Source organism: Meles meles, chromosome 15 (genome assembly GCF_922984935.1).
Source record: "Meles meles chromosome 15, mMelMel3.1 paternal haplotype, whole genome shotgun sequence".
Taxonomy (NCBI): Eukaryota; Metazoa; Chordata; class Mammalia; order Carnivora; family Mustelidae; genus Meles; species Meles meles.
The window spans coordinates 58,064,461-58,086,863 of record NC_060080.1 but is presented as its reverse complement, the minus strand read 5'-3'; the positions used below and the strand labels follow the sequence as shown (position 1 = coordinate 58,086,863).

General features: G+C 37.3%; 1 protein-coding gene, 1 long non-coding RNA gene and 1 pseudogene across 2 annotated transcripts in view; 1 reads left to right on the top strand and 2 right to left on the bottom strand.

Moving 5' to 3' along the window:
- Positions 1 to 3,981: 3,981 nt before the first annotated feature.
- Positions 3,982 to 4,704, bottom strand: LOC123925678 (annotated as a pseudogene).
- An 841-nt stretch (positions 4,705 to 5,545) lies between these two features.
- Positions 5,546 to 8,432, bottom strand: LOC123925966. The gene is made up of 3 exons (XR_006815119.1): positions 8,338 to 8,432; positions 7,491 to 7,686; positions 5,546 to 5,667 (listed from the first exon to the last, which is right to left on the bottom strand). It is a non-coding gene; the product is annotated as an uncharacterized LOC123925966 (long non-coding RNA).
- A 193-nt stretch (positions 8,433 to 8,625) lies between these two features.
- Positions 8,626 to 22,403, top strand: part of ACTR2 (actin related protein 2) — a 39,080-nt gene continuing 25,302 nt past the window's right edge. The window contains exons 1-2 of the mRNA XM_045979400.1: positions 8,626 to 8,782; positions 17,115 to 17,225. Coding sequence (XP_045835356.1) covers positions 8,735 to 8,782; positions 17,115 to 17,225 — 159 coding nt within the window. The 5' untranslated portion in view covers positions 8,626 to 8,734. The remainder of the gene's footprint in view (positions 8,783 to 17,114; positions 17,226 to 22,403) is intronic.

Here is a 22,403-nt window from a genome sequence, read left to right as displayed (position 1 = left end):
TTTTTGTATACACATATGTTTTCATTTCTCTGTTATATATCTAGGAGTAGAATGGCTAGGTCATATGTTAAATGTGTTTATTCTTTTGAGTAACTTTTATCCTGCTTTGTAAAGCAGCAGTACCATTTTATATTCTCACCAGCACCATTTTACATTCCAACCAGCAATAGATAAGGATTCTAATTTCTCCACATCATTGTCAAGACTTGTTATTATCTGTCATTTTGATTACAACCGTCCTAGTGAGTGTGAAGTGAAACCTTACTGTGGTTTTGATTTGCATTGACCTAATGTTTCTGTGATATTAATCATTCTGTTTCTTTTCATGACTTTATTGGCCATTTTGTATATCTTCTTTGGGTAAATGTCTATTCAAATCCTTTTCCTATTTTCAAATTGGTTTAGTTCTTTTTTATTATTGAATTTTAAAATTTCTTTATATATGCTAGATACAAGTCCCTTATCAGGTTTACGATTTGCCAGTATTTTCTCCCATCCTGTGAGTTGCCTTTTCACTCATTTGATGGTATCTTTTGTAGCACAAATGTTTTTAATTTTGATTACGTCCAGTTTATCTATTTCTTCTTTTATTGCTTGTGCTTTTGTATCATATCTAAGAAACCATTGTCTAATTCAAGGTTATAAAGATTTATCCCCTGTGGTTTTTTTATTTTTTATTTTTTTAAAGATTTTATTTATTTGAGAGAGAGAGCATGAAAGGGGGGAAGGTCAGAGGGAGAAGCAGACTCCCTGCGGAGCTGGGAGCCCGATGAAGGACTCAGTCCCAGGACCCTGGAATCATGACATGAGCCGAAGGCAGTGGCTTAACCAACTGAGCCACCCAGGCACCTCCTGTGTGTGTTTTTTTTTTTTAAGAGTTATTTATTTATTTGAGAGAGAGAGAGAGAGCATGAACAGGAGTAGGAGGGGCAGAGGGGGAGATCTCAAGATCTCGTGCTCACACTGAGCATGAGCCAATGTGGGGCTTGATCTCACAACCATGGGATTACAACGTAAGCCAAAACTAAGAGTTGGACAGTTAACCAACCAACCAGGCATCCTTACCCCGTAAGTTTTTAAAAGAGTTTCATAGTTTTACCTCTTAAATTTAATCTTTGATCTGTTTCAAGTTAATTTTTGTATACGGTGAGATGAGGGGTGAAATATGAACCTTTTGAATGAGGATTATCACAACTAAAATGCCAACTAAAGCTAGAGTTTATACACAGTAAGTGCCTGTGAGATGTGTTTTTTGATTTTTAAAAATCATTTAATTAACCTAGTTTTAAAGCTATAATTTTATTGGAAAGCAACTGCAGTGGCTAATTAGGTCAAAACCTATTTGCTTTGGAAATGAGAAATTATGGGTCAGGCAAACTACTTGATTGCTTCCTGATCTAATCAGGCAACAATCGTTGATGACTGCTTTAACTATTAAGTGGCAAACTCATGGGAACTCTCTAATATATCATTCAATAAAACCAAAATCCACTGAATAATCTTAACATCACTAACCGTGGGACATCCACGCATTGTGTTTCTTCAAATGTGATGCAATAAAAGTACATCTCTGTACTTCACTACAATAAAAGTACATCACTGCCTATGAAACACTTTTACCAAAATGGTTGAACCTACATCTAATCAAACTTCTAGATCTAACCACCAATTTCTAGAAAATATGGAGGCTAGAGGAACAAGACAAACAACATTGCATGGATACAATCAGCCAAATCCAGAATCAGGAAATTCCAGAGGACAAAAGATCCTGTTTCTTCACCCAAAATATGGTGTAGGGAAAGACAGAGGGAAGCGTCATAAACTAAAATAGGCTTCAGAGACGTATCAACTGAATGCAATGTGCAGGCCTTATTTAGATATTGATTGGAAAAAAAAAAAATGAAGGGCACCTGGATGTCTCAGTTGTTAAGTGTCTGCCTTCAGCTCAGGTCATAATTCCAGGGCCCTGGGATTGAGCCCCCACATCAGGCTCCCTGCTTGGCAGAAGCCCTGCTTCTCCCTCTCCCACTCCCCCTGCTTGTGTTCCCTATTTCTCTATCTCTCTCTCTGTCAAATAAATAAAATATTTTTTTAAAAAGAAAAAAACAAATGAAAAAGAGAAAGAGGACATTTTGGGGACAACTAGGGAAAGCTAAATATGGATTGAGTATTAAGAGATAAGAATTTGTTAATTTTGTTGGGTATAATAATGTTATTGTGATTATATTTTTAAAGTCGTTATATGTTAGAAACACATACTGAAGTATTTAAAAGAGGTAAGGTATGATCCCTGATATTTGCTTTAAAATACTCCCACCAAACAAGAACAACAAAACTGTGTGTGAAGAAAAATTGATGAAACAAGAACAGCAGAAAGCCCATCACTGCAGAAGTTAGCTGATGGGCTCATAGGGTTCATTTTGTTATACTTTTATATGTGTTTGAAATTTTCCACAATAAAAGCCAAAAATAGTAATCAGGTCGAATATTAAAAGATAACTTAGGGGCACCTGGGTGGCTCAGTCAGTTGAGCATCCAACTCTTAATTTCAGCTCAGGTTGTGATCTCAGGGTTATGAGATCTAACCCCGTGTTGGGCTCCACACCCAAAACAGAGTCGGCTTAAGATTCTTTCCCTCTCCTGCTACCCCTCTCCCCGCCCCTCCACTGCATGCTCTCTCTAAAACAAATAAATAAAGTATTTTTTTTAAACCCTTAAAGTTATTATATCATAAAATGAACAAACTCCTCAGAATTATTTTCCTTTAACCCTGAGATGTACTTATGTTATACAGAGAATCAAAAAACAAGTAAGAAGCTAAATGACATTGAGAAAAAGGGCACTTGGCTGGCTCCGTCTGTAAAACATGTAACTCTTCATCTCAGGGTCATGAATTCAAGCCCCACATTGGGCAGGAGCCTAATTTAAATAAATAAATGAATGAGTGAGTGAATAAATAAAGTCAGGAACTTGGATAGTAAAACATTTAGTTTATTAACTTTCATAGTATTTATTCCCTTCCCCAACAGAGTTATGGAATCACAAATCACAGATTCCTGCTTTTCTGTGTGTGCACATGTGTGTATAAAAATTGTACTCTTTCTAGACTAGATCTAAATCAAGACAATAGCATTATTGATAGGACTGAAAGATTTTTGCTTGGTTCTGATATTAATACAATGTTAATTTTATATTGCCAAAAGCAAAGAATATCCATGTAACATATCCTGTCTATAGTATCATCAAATGCCATAACAACATTATGCATAAACATCACTTAAAAATTTAACCAACCACGAGAAAGCATTCATACAAATCCAGATCATGGAACATTTCTATAGCCAAATGATCTGAACTCTTCAAAAAGTTAATGCCATGAAAAAAAAAAGTAGGATGACTATTCTAGATTAAGAGATTAACAAAGGGTTCCAGTGTGGTTCAGTCAGTTGAGCATCAACTCTTAGTTTCTGCTTAGGCCATGATCTCATGGGAGCCTGCCTAGGGCTCCATCCATGCTCAGGGTAGAGTGTGCTTGAGATCCTTTCTCTCTTTCCCTTTGCCCCTCCCACTTGTGCTCTCTTTCTCTCTCAACTAAATAAATAAATCTTTTTTTTTAAGACTTTATTTATATTTTGACAGAGAGAGATCACAAGTAGGCAGAGAGGCAGGTGGGGGGCGGGGGGGAAGCAGGCTCCCTGCTGAGCAGAGAGCCCAATGTGGGACTCAATCCCAAGACCCTGAGATCATGACCTGAGCCGAAGGCAGAGGCTCAACCCACTGAGCCACCCAGGCGCCCAATAAGTCTTTTTTTTTTTTTTTAAAGAGAGAGACATAACAACAAACGTAATATCTGAACCCTGATTAGATCTTGGTTTAGGAAGAAAAACAGCTATAAACATGGTAGGGACAACTGGGGAAATACAAATATGGACTGAATGTTAGATGATATAGAGTTATTGCTAATTTTTCCTAGATATAATGATACTATGGTTTTGTAAAATATTGTATTCTTTCTTCAAGAGGACATGCTGAAGAATTTAAGAGTGTAGTCCACTACCCAAAACATTAAAGCATTAACAAAGAAAAGGGCAATCAGCATGATGATGGCCAATTTCAGATCCGGGTTTTCAGTGGGACTCAATGGACCATCTTTTTCCACTGAAGTATGAGGATGATGAAGGTGACAGACTTTTCAAAAATCAAGATCAAGATGTAAAAGCACACTGCTGGACCTGGGCTCCACACTGCAGCGGGTCTCAACATTTGTCCAAATGCAGGGGCTCCCCCTGCTGCTACTCAACTAAGAAGCTCATGGCTTGCATGTCCACAGAGATGAGCAACTTGCTAACAGTTGTGTCTCAAGAGAAAGCTGAAGTGAACAAGGTCCTATTCGATGAGATCTGCTAGGTACACATTTGCAAAGTGGATGAATAACATTCCTATGACTTGTTTGGAAGTGTCTAAAAACCATATCCTCTAGGGACTTCTTTCATGCTTTGGTTCTTAGGTTTGAGCATCAACATGCTGAAGGCCACTGCACAGAGCAGTCCCTGCAAGAAAATGCCAAAACTGTGCAGGAGCGCAAGGCTCTTGCCTGGCAGCTCTCACTGGCCTTGAGGGCAGCCTGCCCAGTGGTTCCAGCTGGAGTGCCTGGTGGGGCCCTGCATTACCAGCCTGTTGGAGTAGCACAGACCCAGTCCACATGTGGCCTTACTGCCTGCAGGCCACCACTTTCATTATGGTTTTAATTTATATTTCCCTAATGATTAATGATGTTGAGTATCTTTCCGTGTGCTTATTAGTCATTCATAAAACTTCTTGGGTGAAATGTCTACTGAAATCTTTCACCCACTTTTAATATTAGATCATTTATCTTATTATTGTTATGTGTTCTTAATTTATTCTGGATACAAGTTCTTTGTTGACTATATAATTTGCAAAAATTTTTTAGTCTGTGGCTTGTCTTTTGGTTTTCTTAATACATGAGTTAAACTTTTAAATTTCTGTTAAGTCCAATTTATCATTTTTTTCTTTTATGAATCATGATTTTGGTGTTATGTCTAAGCAATCTTTACTTAACAACAAAAGATTTTCTCGTCTTTTTTTTTCCCAGAACTTACAGTTTGAGCTCTCCTAAATTTATTTATTTTTATCTTTAATTTTTAAAAGATTTCTTAAAATAATCTCTACACTCCATGTGGGGCTCAAACTCACAACCTCAAGACCAAGAGTTGTATGCTCCTCCAATTGAGCCAGCCAGGCTCACCTGCTCTTCTAAATTTAAATCTATGATCCATTTGAATTAATTTTGTGTATAGTGTGAAGTAAGGATCAAAGTTCTTTTTTTTCTCCACATATAAGAATATCTAGTTGCCCAAGTACTATTTGTTTAAAAAAAAATTACCCTTTCCCCACTGAATTGTTTTAGCAGATTTTTGAAAATCAATTGGCCATAAATACAAGTTTATTTCTGGGCTGTCTATTCTGTACCATTGATTTATATGCCCATCCTTGTGACAATATCATACCTTCTTCATTACTGTACCTTATAACAAGTTTTGAAATCAGTGGAAGTCTGCCACTTTTGCTTTTCTTTTTCAAAATTGTTTTGGCTGTTCTGGCACCTCTCCATTTCCATGTAACTTTCAGGATCAAACTTGTTGGTTTCTAAAAAGAAAAAAGGCTGCTGGGGTTTTGACAGAGATTATATTTGAATTTAACAGATCAATTTGAAGAGCACTGTCATCTTAATAATGAGTGTTCAGGGCACCTGCAGGCCTCAGTCAGTTAAGCAGCTGCCTTCGGCTCAGGTCATGATCCTGGGGTCCTGGGATCAAGCCCTGCATTGGGCTCCCTGCTCAGTGGAGAGCCTGCTTCTTCCTCTCCCTCTGCCTGCTGCTCTGCCTACTTGTGCTCTCTATCTCTCTGTCAAATAAATAAAATCTTTAAAAACCAAACCAAACCAATGAGTGTTCAATCCACGAACATGGTATGTTTACTTATCTAGATCTTCTTTAATTTTTCTAAACAATGTTTTGTAGTTTTCAGTGTATTGGTCTTGTATGAAATTTATTTAGATTTTTCTAATATTCTTTCAACTTCAGAATATTCACTGATGACAAATAATAACATACTGGTATCTGTTATGTATACTTCATATCCTATGACCTTATGGGACTTAATTTTTTAAAGCCCTCATTTCTTTTTTTTTTTTTTTAAGATTTTATTTATTTATTTGACAGAGATCACAAGTAGGCAGAGAGGCAGGCAGAGAGAGAGGGGGAAGCCGGCTTCCTGCTGAGCAGAGAGCCTGATGTGGGGCTTGATCCCAGGACCCTGAGATCATGACCTGAGCTGAAGGCAGAGGCTTAACCCACTGAGCTACCTAGGCACCCCAAGCCCTCATTTCTCATGTGTAAAATGGGGATATCTGTCTAGCAAGATTTTTGTGTGGAATAATATACATAAAACCATGACAGAGGATAGATATGAAGACTCCCTCTCCTCCTCCCCCAAAATAATCACCTAAAATATGTAATCACATTATTTTGAGGCAAGTGAAATGACCAGGTTTCGCCTGGTATAGAAGGTAGGAACCAGTCACCAATAGTGCTGCATCTGAATTTGCATGATCAAGGGTTTGGTGCATTTCCATTAGTATAGCAAATGGATATTTGTTGATATTTTCTGTCATCTGCATGTACTATTTTTATAATCAGAAAAAAACTATACTCTTAAACAGTTAAAAAAAAAAACACAGAGAGGAAAAATAAAAAGGACACAGCAATGCTTGAGCTCAATTTGCTATATTTATTTGAGACAAATAAATATACTTCCAGGAAAATTTTACAGCGCCAGGCACTGGGGCCACAAAAGGAAGATGTGTAATTTGTGAACTAATGCACTGTTCAGCAAGCTAAGGTACCTCAACAACTACCCAAACAGGTTCAGAGAAGACATATTTCCCTGAAGCCTTCTATCCATTCTAATTTCTCAAACTTTCCACTACTGTGGCAGCTTTAATTTATTTTATATGTTGAGGTTCCATGTAAGATTAAATTTGAGGGGGCACACCTGGGCAGCTCAGTCAGTTAAATGGTGGACTCTTGATTTCGACTGAGATCATGCTCTTAGGGTCCCAGGATTGAGCCCTGCCTGCATCAGGCTCCACAATCAGCAGGGAGTCTGCTTGAGGATTCTCTCTCTTCCTCTGCACCCCCCATGATCCTGCACGCTCTCTCTAAAATAAATAAATAAATAAATAAATAAATAAATAAATAAATAAATAAATATTTTTAGAAAGATTAAATTCGAATAAAGCTGCCTAAGCCCTTATAAAGGTTTGAAAATGACTGGCCTAATAAAAGAACAAAGTGAAAACTGAGAGGAAGCCTAGTATTAGAATACTGGATTGAGGGATTTATGATCCAAGCTTTAATCTAGTCAGTGCACATGTACAGCCATGTGAAAGGCACAATTCTAGTTCTCACCTCTCAAAAACGCTGGCATTTTTTCAAGATAAATTTTAATATCACTCATTCAATATTTGTTGAATGTCAAAAGCACAAAAATATTATTCATATGTCCATGGTAAACTAATTAGTGAAGAAAGAGTAAGGAGCCTCTTGAGGGTTATCAGCAGTCTTCATAGATGTGACAACTGGATCTTAGAGCATGAGAAGTCTCCTGATTGATTAAAAAAAAAAAAGGAGAGGCATTATAGGTAGAAAGAACTATACATTTAGAAGTATGTAAATAATAACCAATAACTACCATTGAATAGATACTCCATGCATAGAATTTTACCCTTACAACCACCCGTGGAAGTAGAGGTTAGTATTCATATGCATAGGCAAAGATAAATCCAAATCACAGAATCCTTGAGTGGCAGAGCCATATTTGAAACTGAGGCTGTCTGATTTCAAAGTCGAGACTCTGGGTTCAAACAGGTACATACAGTGAAGAGGTGTGAAGGAACATGGTGCTGCTGGAAGAGAAATGGTGAGGGAGGGGCCTGAAAAGATAGGTGTCCACTCCTGCTCGCTTGACTAAGGGCAAATTGGGCAAAAAAGGGTTGGGCTGGAATTGGAGGTATCAGTATAAACGCATGACTTCATATGCATGTATCTATCCCAGCTCTGTTCCCTGAAGAGCCCTAGAAGCCATGACACACCAAACCATGCTCAACGGTGGGTTCAACAGAGATGTCCTGGTTTGTTTCCCCTGCCTTCCACCCTCCAGGCGGTCTCCTCTCTACATTCCACTGCCATCTCGCACAGATCCGGTGTCCTTCACCTGCCTGCCTCTTTTTGGCAGACGGATAAGGGAGGCCCTCACCTCCTGCAGCGCCTTGGGCCTCAACGTCCCCTAGATCAGCCGCCATTAAAGCCCCGCGAAGCTCCAGGAACTAGAAGCCATAAGGAAGAAGCCGGGTGGGCGGTGACCGCGACGGCTGAGAGGGAGCCGAAGCTGAAACGGGAGTTGTGGGCGGGGCTTAGAACTTAAACGTCCCTTATTGGGTCTGACTACTGCCAGTCTCGGCCTCCTGCCTCCCATCCCCACCCCTTCCGTGCAGGCTGTATCTTAAATGGCGGGTGGGGCCGGGCGTTGACTTCCGGTTGGGGGAAGAAAGTTGGGCCGAAGGAGGGGCCGCGAAGAAGGAGGAGGAAGAGGAAAGGGCCGGGCAGTAGGGGCTCAGGTCGTTCGGCGGCGGCGGCTCTCTTCCGGACGGACGATGGACAGCCAGGGCAGGAAGGTGGTGGTGTGCGACAACGGCACCGGGGTAAGCGCCGGCGGGGAAGTCGTGACCACAAGCTGGGGCGGGGATGTGCTAGTGGCGCGTGGGCCCTCGGTGGTTGGGGTTGCACCCCTGGGCCCTCGGGCCGCCGGGATCAAGGGGCGCGGAGCAGCGCTTCCGGCCTTCGCGGGAGTGGGGAGTGAGCCGACCGATCTCATTCTGGTCTCCCCGAGCCTGCCACCTCCGCGACTCGGGGTGAGGCGGTGGGAAAGGCCGACACTGGAGGGGGGATCCAGTTTGCTGCCCGCCGGCGCCGCGCCCGAATGGGGACACTTTGGCCAAAGGGCTGGGGGGGTAAAAGACTGGGTAGGTTTGTTCGATAAGGGATCCATTCCCTAGGGTCACCGATTCTGTAGAAAGGAGAAAGACCCAGAGGCCTTCCTCTTCCTGTATAATTGACGATACCGAACGGGAGGCAGGAAATGGGTTTAAAGAAAAAGGGAAGTGCTGTCATGCAACGAGCCGCAGCCCTTTCGCAGTTTTGGGGGGCGGGGGTGCAGTTGAGCAAAGCATCATTTACTTTTGTTCTGCATGCTGGGAATTTGGCCTCGGTGCAGCCCCGCGGAGACAGTATGTTCTATTGATCTTGGGAGATCGAAGACCACTTTAAGGCCCAGGTGTTAAATTGTGGACCTTGGGGGAAGTTAACCAATTTTGTTACCCCCCCTCCCCCCATTTTTTTCCTTAGATGGAGAAAACAGATCATGTTAGTCTTTAAGATTCAAAAAGGCAAATGATTGTAAAAATCTGGCTAAAACAGTGATTTAGGAATCAATGGAAAGTTGTTGCTTTCAACTCCCCGCCCCCATTTAAAAAAAACTTAAGAGTAGAACATTGGAAGACAGAAATGTTACTTAATTGGAATGAGTTCTATAGTGATCATTTCCCCCCTGCATTACAATGATTTCTAACCATTTTGGAGTTGCAATATTTTGTGACTTTTCTCCTCTTTTTTCCATAAATGTGACATAAGAATTAAAATAGGCTTCCAGTTATGGAGTGAGTAAATCACGGGGATGACAGGTACACCTTAGGGAATGTAGTCAGAGGCACTGAATAGCATTATATGGTAGCTACACCCACGGAGAGCAAAACATAACATATAGTTGTCCTATATGTCCTATATGTCACTATGTTGTACATCTGAAAAAAAAAAACAAAAAAGATTTTACTTGAACTTTTTTTTCTTTAAAGATTTTATTTATTCATTTGACAGAGATCACAAGTAGGCAGAGTGCCTGGCAGAGATGGGGGGTGGGGGAAGCAGGCTCCCCACGCCTGATATGGGGTGGATCCCAAGACCCTGGGATCATGACCCGAGTGAGCCAAGGCAGAGGCTTAACCCGCTGAGCCACCCAGGCGTCCAGATTTTACTTGAACATTAAAACATTTTGGAAAGTGGATTGTTGAGGGGAAAAACGGAGCTGATATTTACTGGCATAATACTGCCCTTATTGTGCTACAGACTTTTACAAGCAATGATCACACTAGTTTTATATGAACTAAGTTAAAAACATGAGAGTAATAAGGGTTATCATATAGATAACCCTTAAGTTACACCTTTAAGTGTACAGAATGGTACACTTAAAAAAAAAAAGGCAGATTCACCACTGTGGAAAGATTCATACAGAATGGTATACTTTAAAAAAAGGCAGATTCACCACTGTGGAAATGTCGAAGGTTTATTATTAAGTTAAAAAAGAAGTTTTAGAATGATCCATTTATGTGAATGTTCTTTATTTTATTAAATAAATATGTGTCCACGAACTTGTACGTGAAGTTTTAGAGGGAGAGATATGTTTGTAGTGGTTACCTGTGAGCCCGGGGGATAAGAATGAGGGAAGATAGGACAGACTTCATGACTCTTCTGAATTACTGGGAAGTGCTCTGTTTTGTTTTTTTAACAAAACATGTGAGACTATCTTTAAACCAAATTAACTATAAACATTTATGCTTTTACAGCTAAAACCCAGTTAAAGATGCTTTAAAAAAAAAAACTAGCCTGATTACCCCTGTAGTCTGAAATTGACCTCTAAAAAATTTAAAGCTTTAAAAATTGAATTAAAAAAATTTTTTTAAATGTCTGATAATCTTTAGAAATCATGGCAGTTATATTTCAGTGATTCCTCCTCTTTGAAGGGTAATGAGCTCTGTATTTATAGTGTATGAGTTTGTTGATATTCAGTTAGAATAGGAATGTTAGCCATGAGTTCATTTTTGTTACTATTTAATTAGTTTACCTGAGTTAGAAAGCTGATTGTATGTTATTGATTAGGCTTATGGCTAAACCTTAGTTTAAGAATCTTGTACCTTAAAAGGGTGGCTCAGTGGGTTAAAGCCTCTGCCTTCAGCTCAGGTCATGATCTCAGGGTTCTGGGATCAAGTCCTGCGTCGGGCTCTCTGCTCAGCCGGGAGCCTGCTTCTTCTTCTCTCTCTCTCTCTGCCTGCCTCTCTGCCTACTTATAAAATAAATAAAATATTTAAAAAAAAGAGAGATCAGTAAAGGAAAAATGTAGTTAATTTGAACAAAATTTATGTATTTGGTGTTAGATTTCTAGTTACTTTAAAATTTTATCCGGATTTTCTATAGACATGATTGGCTTCAAATGGAGAGACAATTCTGATGTAATATGTAGCTAGGAAAGCTGTAATATCTGAAAATTTAGAGGATTCTAAACACAGAAATTCTCTATTTCTTACTGCTTATATTTCATAGTCCTCTTGATTTTGTTTCGGTACCTGAACCTATACTGAGTTATCTACAACTAAATATTACGGAAGATGTTCAATTTTAATTTCTAAAAACTTGCATAAATAGTTGTTACCCTAAAGCAGCTGATCTCTTAACACATTTTAGGTTTTAGGCTTATAGGCTATTTGAGAAATTGATGATTTTTTTTATCCCCGCTGGCAGGCCCTAATTGGAATGCTTTAAGAGTGGGTGAGTCTTACGATCACATGTTAAATGTTGGTCCTGCTTCTCTTCCTCACTAGCTCCCAACCAGACGGGGTCTCTCTCATTAGGGTGGTCTAAAGGAGGAAAACTTATCTGATTCCAATAATTTATGCATTTCATCTTCATAACCATTCAAACCTAAAAGAGAGCTCCCATCGAAATAGAACCACTGAAAATGGTCACACAGATGAAAATCTGGAGATCTGCTTAGGTTTAGGTGTCTTTCAAGAGTTGGGCCCAGGTCCCTGGAGTGTATTGTTACCAAACTTGGGTGATTTCATCAGCATTAAGCTAGTTCACCGACAGGACAGACTCCTGTGCTTACTGTATGACTGTACAATTTTTAGGGTCTAATGATACAAAGTAGCTTCTTGTGCTAGGATAATTATGCTTTCATTTATAATTTTCACATTTGTTGTTGCTTATGGTGTGCTTTATCAGATTTATGCTAGTTTATATTTTGAATTTAGGAGGGCTTGAAGTAGGAACAAACCAAAAACAAATTTGGCTTCACTCTGCAAAATACTTTGAAATAGAAAAAATATTTTTGTGGCTTAAGATGAGAATAATCACTAGGCAATTAAATTAATGAATATATCCATACCATCAGATTAAATTAATAAAGGAAAAATACAAATTAAATAAGCTCAAATGGGGCTGTATAAATCCCAGTTGGTTTTTTTTTGGTTTTTTTTTTTTTTTATTTATTTGACAGAGAGAGATCACAAGCAGGCAGAGAGGCAGACAGAGAGAGAGGAAGGGAAGCAGGCTCCCTGCCAAGCAGAGAGCCCGATGCGGGGCTCGATCCCAGGACGCCTGGGATCATGACCTGAGCCGAAAGCAGAGGCTTTAACCCACTGAGCCACCCAGGCACCCCCCAGTTTATTTTTTGAGGGGAGAAAGATACTTTTAGAGCAAATGTTTTTGGATTTATTTTTTTTTTTCATTTTTGCTTGAAAGAACATTATACTGTTCATGTTCTTACCATTTGATGACTCAGTGGCAAGTAAGGGAGTCAGTTCAAACCACAGTGCTATGAAGAGGAAACTATATATGGTAAAATCTATTTCTTAAACACAACCTTCTTGCTCACAATGAGAGAACTAAGTCCAAGTCTTAAAATGATTAGATTGGGGGAGGTATTGCAAGGATTAAAATTATACCAAATGAGTAGCTTGGAAAAGACTGTTTTGTTTGCATTTTATCACATGAATTAAATTTTTTTTTTAAGGTACTGACTTTTTGCAAGAAAGGAAATGTCAAATTGTCTTCATTTTATGTTATTAAAAATAGATTATTGTAATTAAACTCATTATTATAGCTATTAATGCTCTCACATTGGAAATAATAGGAAATAGTGCAGCTATTGTCATTTTGACCGAGTATCTAATACCATGTAGGAGTGCTGGCACTGGAGTATTTTTTTTTTTTTTAAAGGTTTTATTTATGTATTTGACAGAGAGAGCACAAGGAGGAAGAGCAGCAGGCAGAGACGGGCGGTGGGGCTGGGGGGGTGGGGGACAGGGGTGGGAAGCAGGCTACCTGCTGAGCAGAGAGCCCAATGTGGAGCCCGGAGCTCGATCCCAGGACCCTGAGATCATGACCTGAGCTGAAGACAGAGACTTAACCCACTGAGCCACCCAGGTGCCCCTGGCACTGGATTATTAAAGCAGCATCTTCTTCCAGTAAGCTACTGCTTAAACTGAATAAGTAATTTCATTAATAAGTGATTGGTATGTTTAATTTGAATTAAATGCCAACTTTCCTTATTTTGTAAAGCACAGGAATAAATGGGTTTACAATTGTTTTTATAGTTTCAGGGAGTCTCCTATTTCAGGGATGTCTTTTTACCTTAGTCACATGGCAAATATTTCATCCCTTAAAATATGCTCAAACAAACAAAAATATGCTCAAATGAGAATTTTAAGCTATTAAACCACCCATCTGAGCATTTATAATCAGTAAACATCGACAAATGTGATTATTTATGTATTTGCCATGTTGTGTGTTTTTGAGTCTGTGTAGCTCAGAATAAGAGGGGAAGCATGTCAACCTTCACAGCCTCCTCCATGCACCAGGATTTGATTTAGTTCCCATGCCAGGCTCGTCCTCCCACCTTCAATTTTAGATAGTATTTCTCTCTTAAATGATTTGTTTATATTTAATATGCTGAAGGGCCATATTTTTAATATGGCCCTTGGAAACTTGTCGATTCTTTTTTCAGTCATTCTATAATTTTCTTTAAAAACATTTATAACTATATAAGGGAGCATTTTCAGCTTGGAATGGACACTTTTGACCACCCAGTGTCCTAGCTGTTCATTACTTCGAGGTAAACGTAAGAATTTAATATCTGCATAGTATTTGCTTTCTATATTTGGAATATAAGGTAAATCATGACTAATGCTGATACTAGGCTGATGATCATGACAAATGTATTCATATAGAAATTTGGGTACGGTTGGGGACGCGTGGGTGGCTCAGGTCATTATCCCAGGGATCCTGGTATCCATCCCCACATCCGGCTCCCTGCTTCTCCCTCTCCCTCTACCTGCAGCTCCCCCGCTTGTATTCTCTCTCTCTGCCAAATAAATAAATAAAACCTTAAAAAAAAAAAAAAAAGATTATTCCATATCCTACTATTGCCTTGGAAGATAATCCAATAAGAATTGTATCATAGTTTTAGAAACAGGTAGCTGTAACTGAAAAATACCCTAGCCTTGATGACTTAGAGGTTAACTGACCAGGACGAGGTTTTGTGGGTTTGGAAGAACATGTATATGGACAGTATGTTTTATGGAGATTCTAGAATGTAAATGTGAACTGGGAGGACAGGAAGTCAGGTGGTATTTCAGACAGATTTTTCATAGCTTTAATCAGCATAAGTCATGACTTTAATATATTTTTTAAAATTCTATTTATAAAAGACTTGAAATTCACTTCAGATTCTGGGTGGCAGAATGTTCTAGGCTATTTATAGTTAAATGTGGTTCATCAGCATTTCCAACAAGGTTGGTATAGAGATCTTCGAAATATGAAAATTCGATATTTTGGTGGGGTTAGTCAGAAGTCAGTAAGTTTAAGATCATTCCTAAGTTTTACCACCATCAAATAAAACAGTTCTTTGTACACAGTAGCTTTCTGTCAAGGGGTAGGTTAATAGTTTTTGTCAACATTCTTATTATTGTCATGTGTCACACTCAGATACTGTTTTTCTCCTTCTTAATTCTTTTCAGAGAATGTATGGGGCCTGGAGCCATGAAACAACGTACTTTTTCTTAAGATGAAACAAATTCTCTGTATTAAAATAATCATGGTGGGCGCCTGGGTAGCTCAGTGGGTTAAGCCTCTGCCTTCAGCTCAGGTCATGATCTCGGGGTCCTGGGATCGAGTCCCGCATCGGGCTCTCTGCTTGGCAGGGAGCCTGCTTCCTCCTCTCTCTCTCTCTGCCTGCCTCTCTGCCTACTGGTGATCTCTTTCTGTCAAATAAATAAAATCTTAAAAGAATAAAAAATTTTTAAAAAATAAAATAATCATGGTATCATACTTCCAAATCAACAGCAAAATTTTTAAATTTTTTGGTCAGTTATATAGTATGCACTTCCTATGTGCCAGACACTGTTCTAGGCACTTGGGATTTATCAGTAGACACAAAAATCCTTGTACAATATAACTTACATGAATAAAGACTTGTTAAGGAAGAAGGTAGAGACTATGATTACATTTCCTGGTCTGTAGCTTCCTCCTCCTGCCCTTAAGTTTTTAATTGCATTTTCCTTGCAATGTCTGCTCTTAAAAATAAGACTGAACAGGCTGTATTATTGGTACAAGAATTAAAAACCGTTGGTTCTATTTTCAGTTTTACTGTAGTTGTTAAGTCTCTTAGTGTATCAGTTTCTTTTATTTTTATAATTTTTAAATTTTTTTATAAACATATAATGTATTATTAGCCCCAGGGGTACAGGTCTGTGAATTGCCAGGTTTACACACTTCACAGCACTCACCATAGCACATACCCTCCCCAATGTCCATAACCCCACCACCCTCTCCCTACCCACCTCCCCCCGGCAACCCTCAGTTTGTTTTGTGAGATTAAGAGTCTCTTATGGTTTGTCTCCCTCCCAATCCCATCTTGTTTCATTTATTCTTTTCCTACCCCCCAAACCCCCCTCATTGCATCTCCACTTCCTCATATCAGGGAGATCATATGATAGTTGTCTTTCTCCGATTGACTTATTTCGCTAAGCATAATACTCTCTAGTTCCATCCATGTCATCACAAATGGCAAGATTTCATTTCTTTTGAAGACTGCATAGTATTCCATTGTATATATATACCACATCTTCTTTATCTATTCATCTGTTGATGGACATCTAGGTTCTTTCCATAGTTTGGCTATTGTGGACATTGCTGCTATAAACATTTGGGTGCACATGCCCCTTTCCATCACTACATTTGTATCTTTAGGGTATTTACCCTAGTAAATGCAATTGCTGGGTCATAGGGTAGCTCTATTTTCAACTTTTTGAGGAACCTCCAAGCTGTTTTCTAGAGTGGTTGCACCAGCTTGCATTCCAACCAACAGTGTAAGAGGGTTCCCCTTTCTCCACATCCTCACCAGCATCTGTTGTTTCCTGACTTGTTAATTTTAGCCATTCTGACTGGTGTGAGGTGGTATCTTATTGTGGTTTTGATTTGTATTTCCCTGAAGTGTATCAGTTTCTTTTAAGTATTATCAGGGTCAGTGTTGTGCCCTCACTGGAGAACTACACTATCTGGATATAAAATTCTGGTTACCTGGCATCACTAAATACATATATCTAAATATAAAAGTGTAAACAGTCCAAAATGCCCAAAATATTTTTTTTAATATGATGCTAGTCCAGATGCCGTTTTCTCCCCCATTTTGGTAAATGTTGCTTAAGTGAATTGCCAAAGATAATTGAAGCATTAGTTCTGTTCAGTTTCTAACATTTCTCTTTTTAAAAATTCTTAGCATTTGTTGAGTGAATCTGTCTCTCACTTGTGTGACCACTGTGTGCTGAGATCTCTTTGAGGCGTTGGGCTCCACCATGAACTGTCCAGCTTAAGCTCCCTGATTTTCTGAGACTTTCCCTGTGGTAGGGAGACTTGCACACTAAATAAGCAGTTAACCGGTAAATAAACATGAACTCTGAAGTAGTCAATGCCATAAAGGAAATAAAAGGAAGATAGAATAGATTGGGTGACTACTTTGGATAATTTGAAAGCACCAGAAGTTTAAAATATTGTATAAATGTGAAGGGTTATTTTCCAGATGTTCTCTTTAAATGGACATGGTGAATACCTTGACACTAACCCATTTTTACTGTTCTCTTTCAGTTTGTGAAGTGCGGATATGCAGGCTCTAACTTTCCAGAACACATCTTCCCAGCTTTGGTTGGAAGACCTATTATCAGATCAACCACCAAAGTGGGAAACATTGAAATCAAGGTAATATTTTATTTATTGATAAATGAGGATTAAAACTTGTGGGGTGTTCTTTGAATTAAGTAATTTTAAGATACGATACCATGATAAGCAAAGAGGCAGAATTTCTTGTATTTTTAATTTATATCAACACTTGAAGAAAGACACAAAAACTGATAAGGCATTACTCTCTGAATGGAGTAAAACTTAATAAGATTTTAATGTTGATGTGAACATTGTATTAGGGACTTAAAGCCCTTATTACATATAATGTTTAAAAGAAATCAGCCTGATATTTTTATGTCTCAGTTCCATATATTTTTCATTATATGTTAGTGTCTCGTTGGGACCTAAGGCTTTTCCTTCCTTCTCATGGTCTGATTCTCCTACTTTTTAATATAGCCAGTCAGGAAAACACAGGGTATACATTTTATTGGTTCTTTTTTTCACTAATAGAGTAACTGATTTCCATAAGGTACAGGAAGAAGGTGTGCACATCTTGAGGTGGCCTTGCATTGTTGCATTATTTCTCTTACCGCAAGGAGAGCGGAGGAAGGTTGTCATGTATTTAAGTGAGAGATTGGACATTAAGGATGAGAGATTTTTCTCCGTATTAAAGGGACTGGAAATGAAGTGGGAATTACAATATTTTAAAAGGAAAAAAAAACACCAACAATCAAAAGGACAGTGGTCACCAATTGACTTAAATTCTTTAGGTGGCCTAGGGATGAGATATAAAAAATGCAGTCACATTTAAGGGTCGTTTTACTGAATTATTTGTGAACAAGCTAGCATTGTTGATCCTATCTGGACAGTCTTTCATAGAACTTCAGTTAGATTATGAGTCATTTGAAATACGAGTTAAGAAATTTGAGTATTTATGTTATGGCAAATTAACTTTATAAGAAATTAGTTGGGACAGAGAAGTTTTTGTAACGTTTCTAGCATCTAGACATTTGTTTGAGATATCTAGGAAGGTAGTAATAGCTAGAGAGAGACTTGCTACTCGGTAGCTCTCTGCTCTTGGTACTAGAGAATTGAGTTACATAATGAGTATAGATGCCAACCAAAACTGAGGTTCCGGGTTAAATTTTTAAAGATTTAAAGTAGTGAATGATTCTGGCCTCTGTTTACAATCAAATGGGACATTCAAAATGATTTTGAATTTTTTTTTCAGGGTCTTTTCTTTTGGGAAATTTTGGGGGGGGATACCTTCTGTTTTTGTGAATGCCTTTCATTCTGATTGAATTTAATCTTAAATGAATGACCTAAAATTTAGCCAATACCAGTGATAAGGTCAGACTTTTTAAATGAAGTTGGAAATCACAGTTTTGATTCAGTATTAGGCTTTTAGAGAATGTCTTTTTTATATACTTTATGGAGAATAACATTTTTGAGGTATACAGATACATCACATATTAACCATTTTAGTCTCTAACATGGCACGAATGATTACATTTCTTTTCACTCCCATTTTCTTGCTTTTTAAGGCCAAGTGATAGAAATGAAACTAGCCTATATTCTAAGACATTTTTGCTAAGGAATTCCCCAGTAGCATTTGCTGTATGGTTTGTCATTCTGTGTTCTGTTGGCTCAGTTCTGTTCAATCTGCTCAGTCTTTTAAGTCTCTCAAGTTAATTTGTTCTTCCAGTAGAAAATAGTAAAAGAAATCTGTGTCAAATTTAACTTGACTACTAGAGCTTAGAAAAAAACCACTCTAAACTCACCCTCTACCTACTCAACTAGACCTTTCTGTTATTTATTTTCCTTAATTAAGGCTCTTAAATTCAGTAATGAAGTAAAGAAATTTGACTTTTTGGAATTCTTGTGCCTAGTGGATTGACTTATACTTTTGTGTTTTGTTAGCTGAAATGTGGTGATAGACTAAAAACTGGAAATTTAAATTGTTTAATGAGTTAATTTTCTTTCAGGAGTAATAACTGTCCATGTTAATTTGGCCCTAATTATTAACTCCGTAAAATATAGTACTGCATCTGACCTCTACTTAATTTGTCTCTATTGCTTGTATGTTTAAAAATTTCAGTGAGGATTTTATTTAGGCCTTTTCTGACTCTTACTTCTACCTTCTCTCTCTTCACCTTTCTTGACCTGTTGAAGTAGAATAACAAAAAGATGGTAAGTGAGGTTACACACATGCTCTCTGTTTGTTTTCCACTTTTGCTTGATGGGACAGTAGTTGTTGTTTTGTGTCCCTGTAGTATTGGGGAGGGGGGTAATTCCATATTTTAATTTTAAGTACTTTGATTTTTAACCTTTTTCATTGCTTCAATTTGGTAGCAACTAATTAAGTCCTATACTTTCCTGATTGCATACAATGGACCAAACCAGAACTAATTACTAACATAGTTTTGAATTATTTTCCTTGCGTTTCTTGTAGACGAATGTTATAATTAAAATGGAATGTGGTGTGCATAATATTAGAAACCAAGTAGCTTTATTTAGAATACATGTGATCCAGAGAATTGTGGTGAAGTTGTTACATTTGGATAAATCTATTTTATTGATCAGTGTTAAACATTGCCTATCATAGTCTGTATGTATTTGCATCCAATTGGGTAGTAAATGTGTAATAAGCTGAGTAAAACTTTGATATGCCAATGACTATAGATAGTAAAAAGGGAGGAAAAGAGATTGACTTGTTTCTTACACCATTTTTATTGATGAGCAGATTTTAACAACATTATCTGAGGATAAATAAGAAAAATGTGAAAGTCTTACAAGACTTTTCCATAAACAACACACCTTCCCCCTAAATAAATACCATTGTGTGAACCTTTTTCTTTTGAACTAGAAGCTGGGCACATCCCAGACAATTCACTCTCTTTATATTTTTCTGTGATAGTCCTTAAGTGCTTCAGTAGTAGGTGTTTTCAGGTTTGTGTGTTTTTGATATTATTTGTAAGCAGTTTTGACAGAGTTCAAGCATTTTTTAGTGATTTGTATTTTGACTAGTAACAGTATCTTTGCAGAGTGTTCTTTTGGATAAATGAGAACATTTAAATGTGGAAATTCCTATATTTATACTAAATAAAAATCATGTATTAGTCTTAAAATCTCAAGGGAATTAAGTGTATACTTGTAGAGAACAGTGTAGGCTTTATTAACAAACTTTTTTATGGAATTTCCTTCTTGGGGATTTAATTGTGGTTTTAAAATGTGTTCACTCAGTTTTCCAATTTGAGGTGACATTGTTCAGAATAATTCTTGGCAAATAAAGCTACACTGCCTGCTTTTCATAAAAGATAAATGCCTTTGAAAGAGCGTCTCATATAGTTACTGTGATTTCTCATTCTTTCAACTAACAGGTGGTAGTTGAGGCTTTAAATCCAGGGGTGGGGTGGGTGGTAAAAATCTAAGGTTCTGAGATATAAGGCAAGTCACATAAAGCTCTTGGCATTTGTAGTTTTTGGAAGTTGAAACATTCTAGGGAAGAATATATATTCTGTGATTCTTTTAATTAATATTTTAGATACAGATAAATTTTTGGATTAGGTGCTGAGCTACTTGAGAATATTTGTACTAATTTCATAGGTTAATACCTGTTTTCCATTTTAACTGTTCTTCCTCTTTGTTCAGAGGGTTTATAAAATATTCAACGCTAGATGTTTCTTTCAGTTAATCCTTTATATATGTATGCTCTAGAAGTAGATAGATGAGATTTTTATTTTGAATTGGTACTGGGTCAGACATATGTAAAACCCCATTCTTGCATGGAAATAGAAGTAAATATTCTGATGAAATCAGATTAGACTTATTCTAAATTTGATGAACTATAGTTATGAATGTATATTGCCTATATAAGCCATCTAATTTTTAATTTATTAACTTTGTACCACATAGAATGATACATTCTAGAGGAAAGTAAGTAACAAAATTGTGTATTATATTTGCTAATCGTTAGAAAGTTAAAAAGTAATGTATGTAACCATTTGTTAATGGTTAAAAGTAATATATGGTTTGTAGGTGTAGATTCCCTCAACATTTGATTAAATGTTTAGAATATATAGCAAAGTTGAATGAATTCTGCAGTGAAACCCATATACCCATCACCTAGATTCTAACACTAATATTTACTCCCCTGACATACCACATGTTTATTTATTCATCCCTCCATTAGTCTGTCTCATTTTTTATGTATTTCAGAGTATCAATGTACTTCTCCTAAAGTAATTCAAAATATGCATGTTATTGATTAGAATTCCCAGATGCAGATTTTTAATTTTCCATTTTCCTATCAGATTATTTTCAACAGTTAATATTTAAGAAATTTGAGTATTTATGTTATGGCAAATTAACTTTATAAGAAATTAGTTGGAACAGAGAAGTTTTTGTAACGTTTCTAGCATCTGCTTTAACTTTGTTCTTCCTTTTTGTTGTTGCTTTCAGTGGATTTTTCCAGAATTCTTTTTTTGAGCCCTCGCCCTGGTTTACCTTTGATCTTTTTTAAATTGTTATTTTTAAAAGTTTTAAACTCACATGTATTTAAACCTTATTTTGAGACATTTTATGTTAATTTTAACATTTCATTTCCCATGTTTTAAACTTAACGGTGTTGTAGCAAACAGTAGCTATTTCTGATAGCTTTTTTAAGTTGAATTAATCAGTGTATGTAGAAATCAGGATTATTTAATAGCTTGAATAGCTGATTTTTAAAATATGCTTAAATTCTATGACATCATTAGCCTTATTATACATACAAACTTTGACTTTTCAAATGTGGGTCATCTTAAGTATGCTCTCCTTGGAGACAAGACTTGTGAGTACTCTGCTTCTTGTGTGCTAGCATAGTTTTCCAGTATTATACTTTAAGGTTGGAAATGTTGCTCATGAGCTAATTTTTAAACATTGTTTCCCTATGTCTTAATTTTTGGTATGTCTACAAATTTCCATTGATCTTGGTGAGACATATATAGAAACTTAATTTCAGTTCTAACTGAGGCATGTGCAGGTGCAAGTTTGTGAAATTTGCAAGTAATGTGCATATGTGCATTATTACAATATAATAAAGAGTCATTTAATTTTTAACATTTTTCATTATGCTTTGTTGTACATTAAAACGTATCATTTACACTTATCATTTCAATATTTAGTACAAAGAACTGTGCTGCATGCATTGAGCATTTTTCTACAAGTTTTTTTTCCCTGATGTGCTATTTCACATATCACAGGCCTTATTTTTTG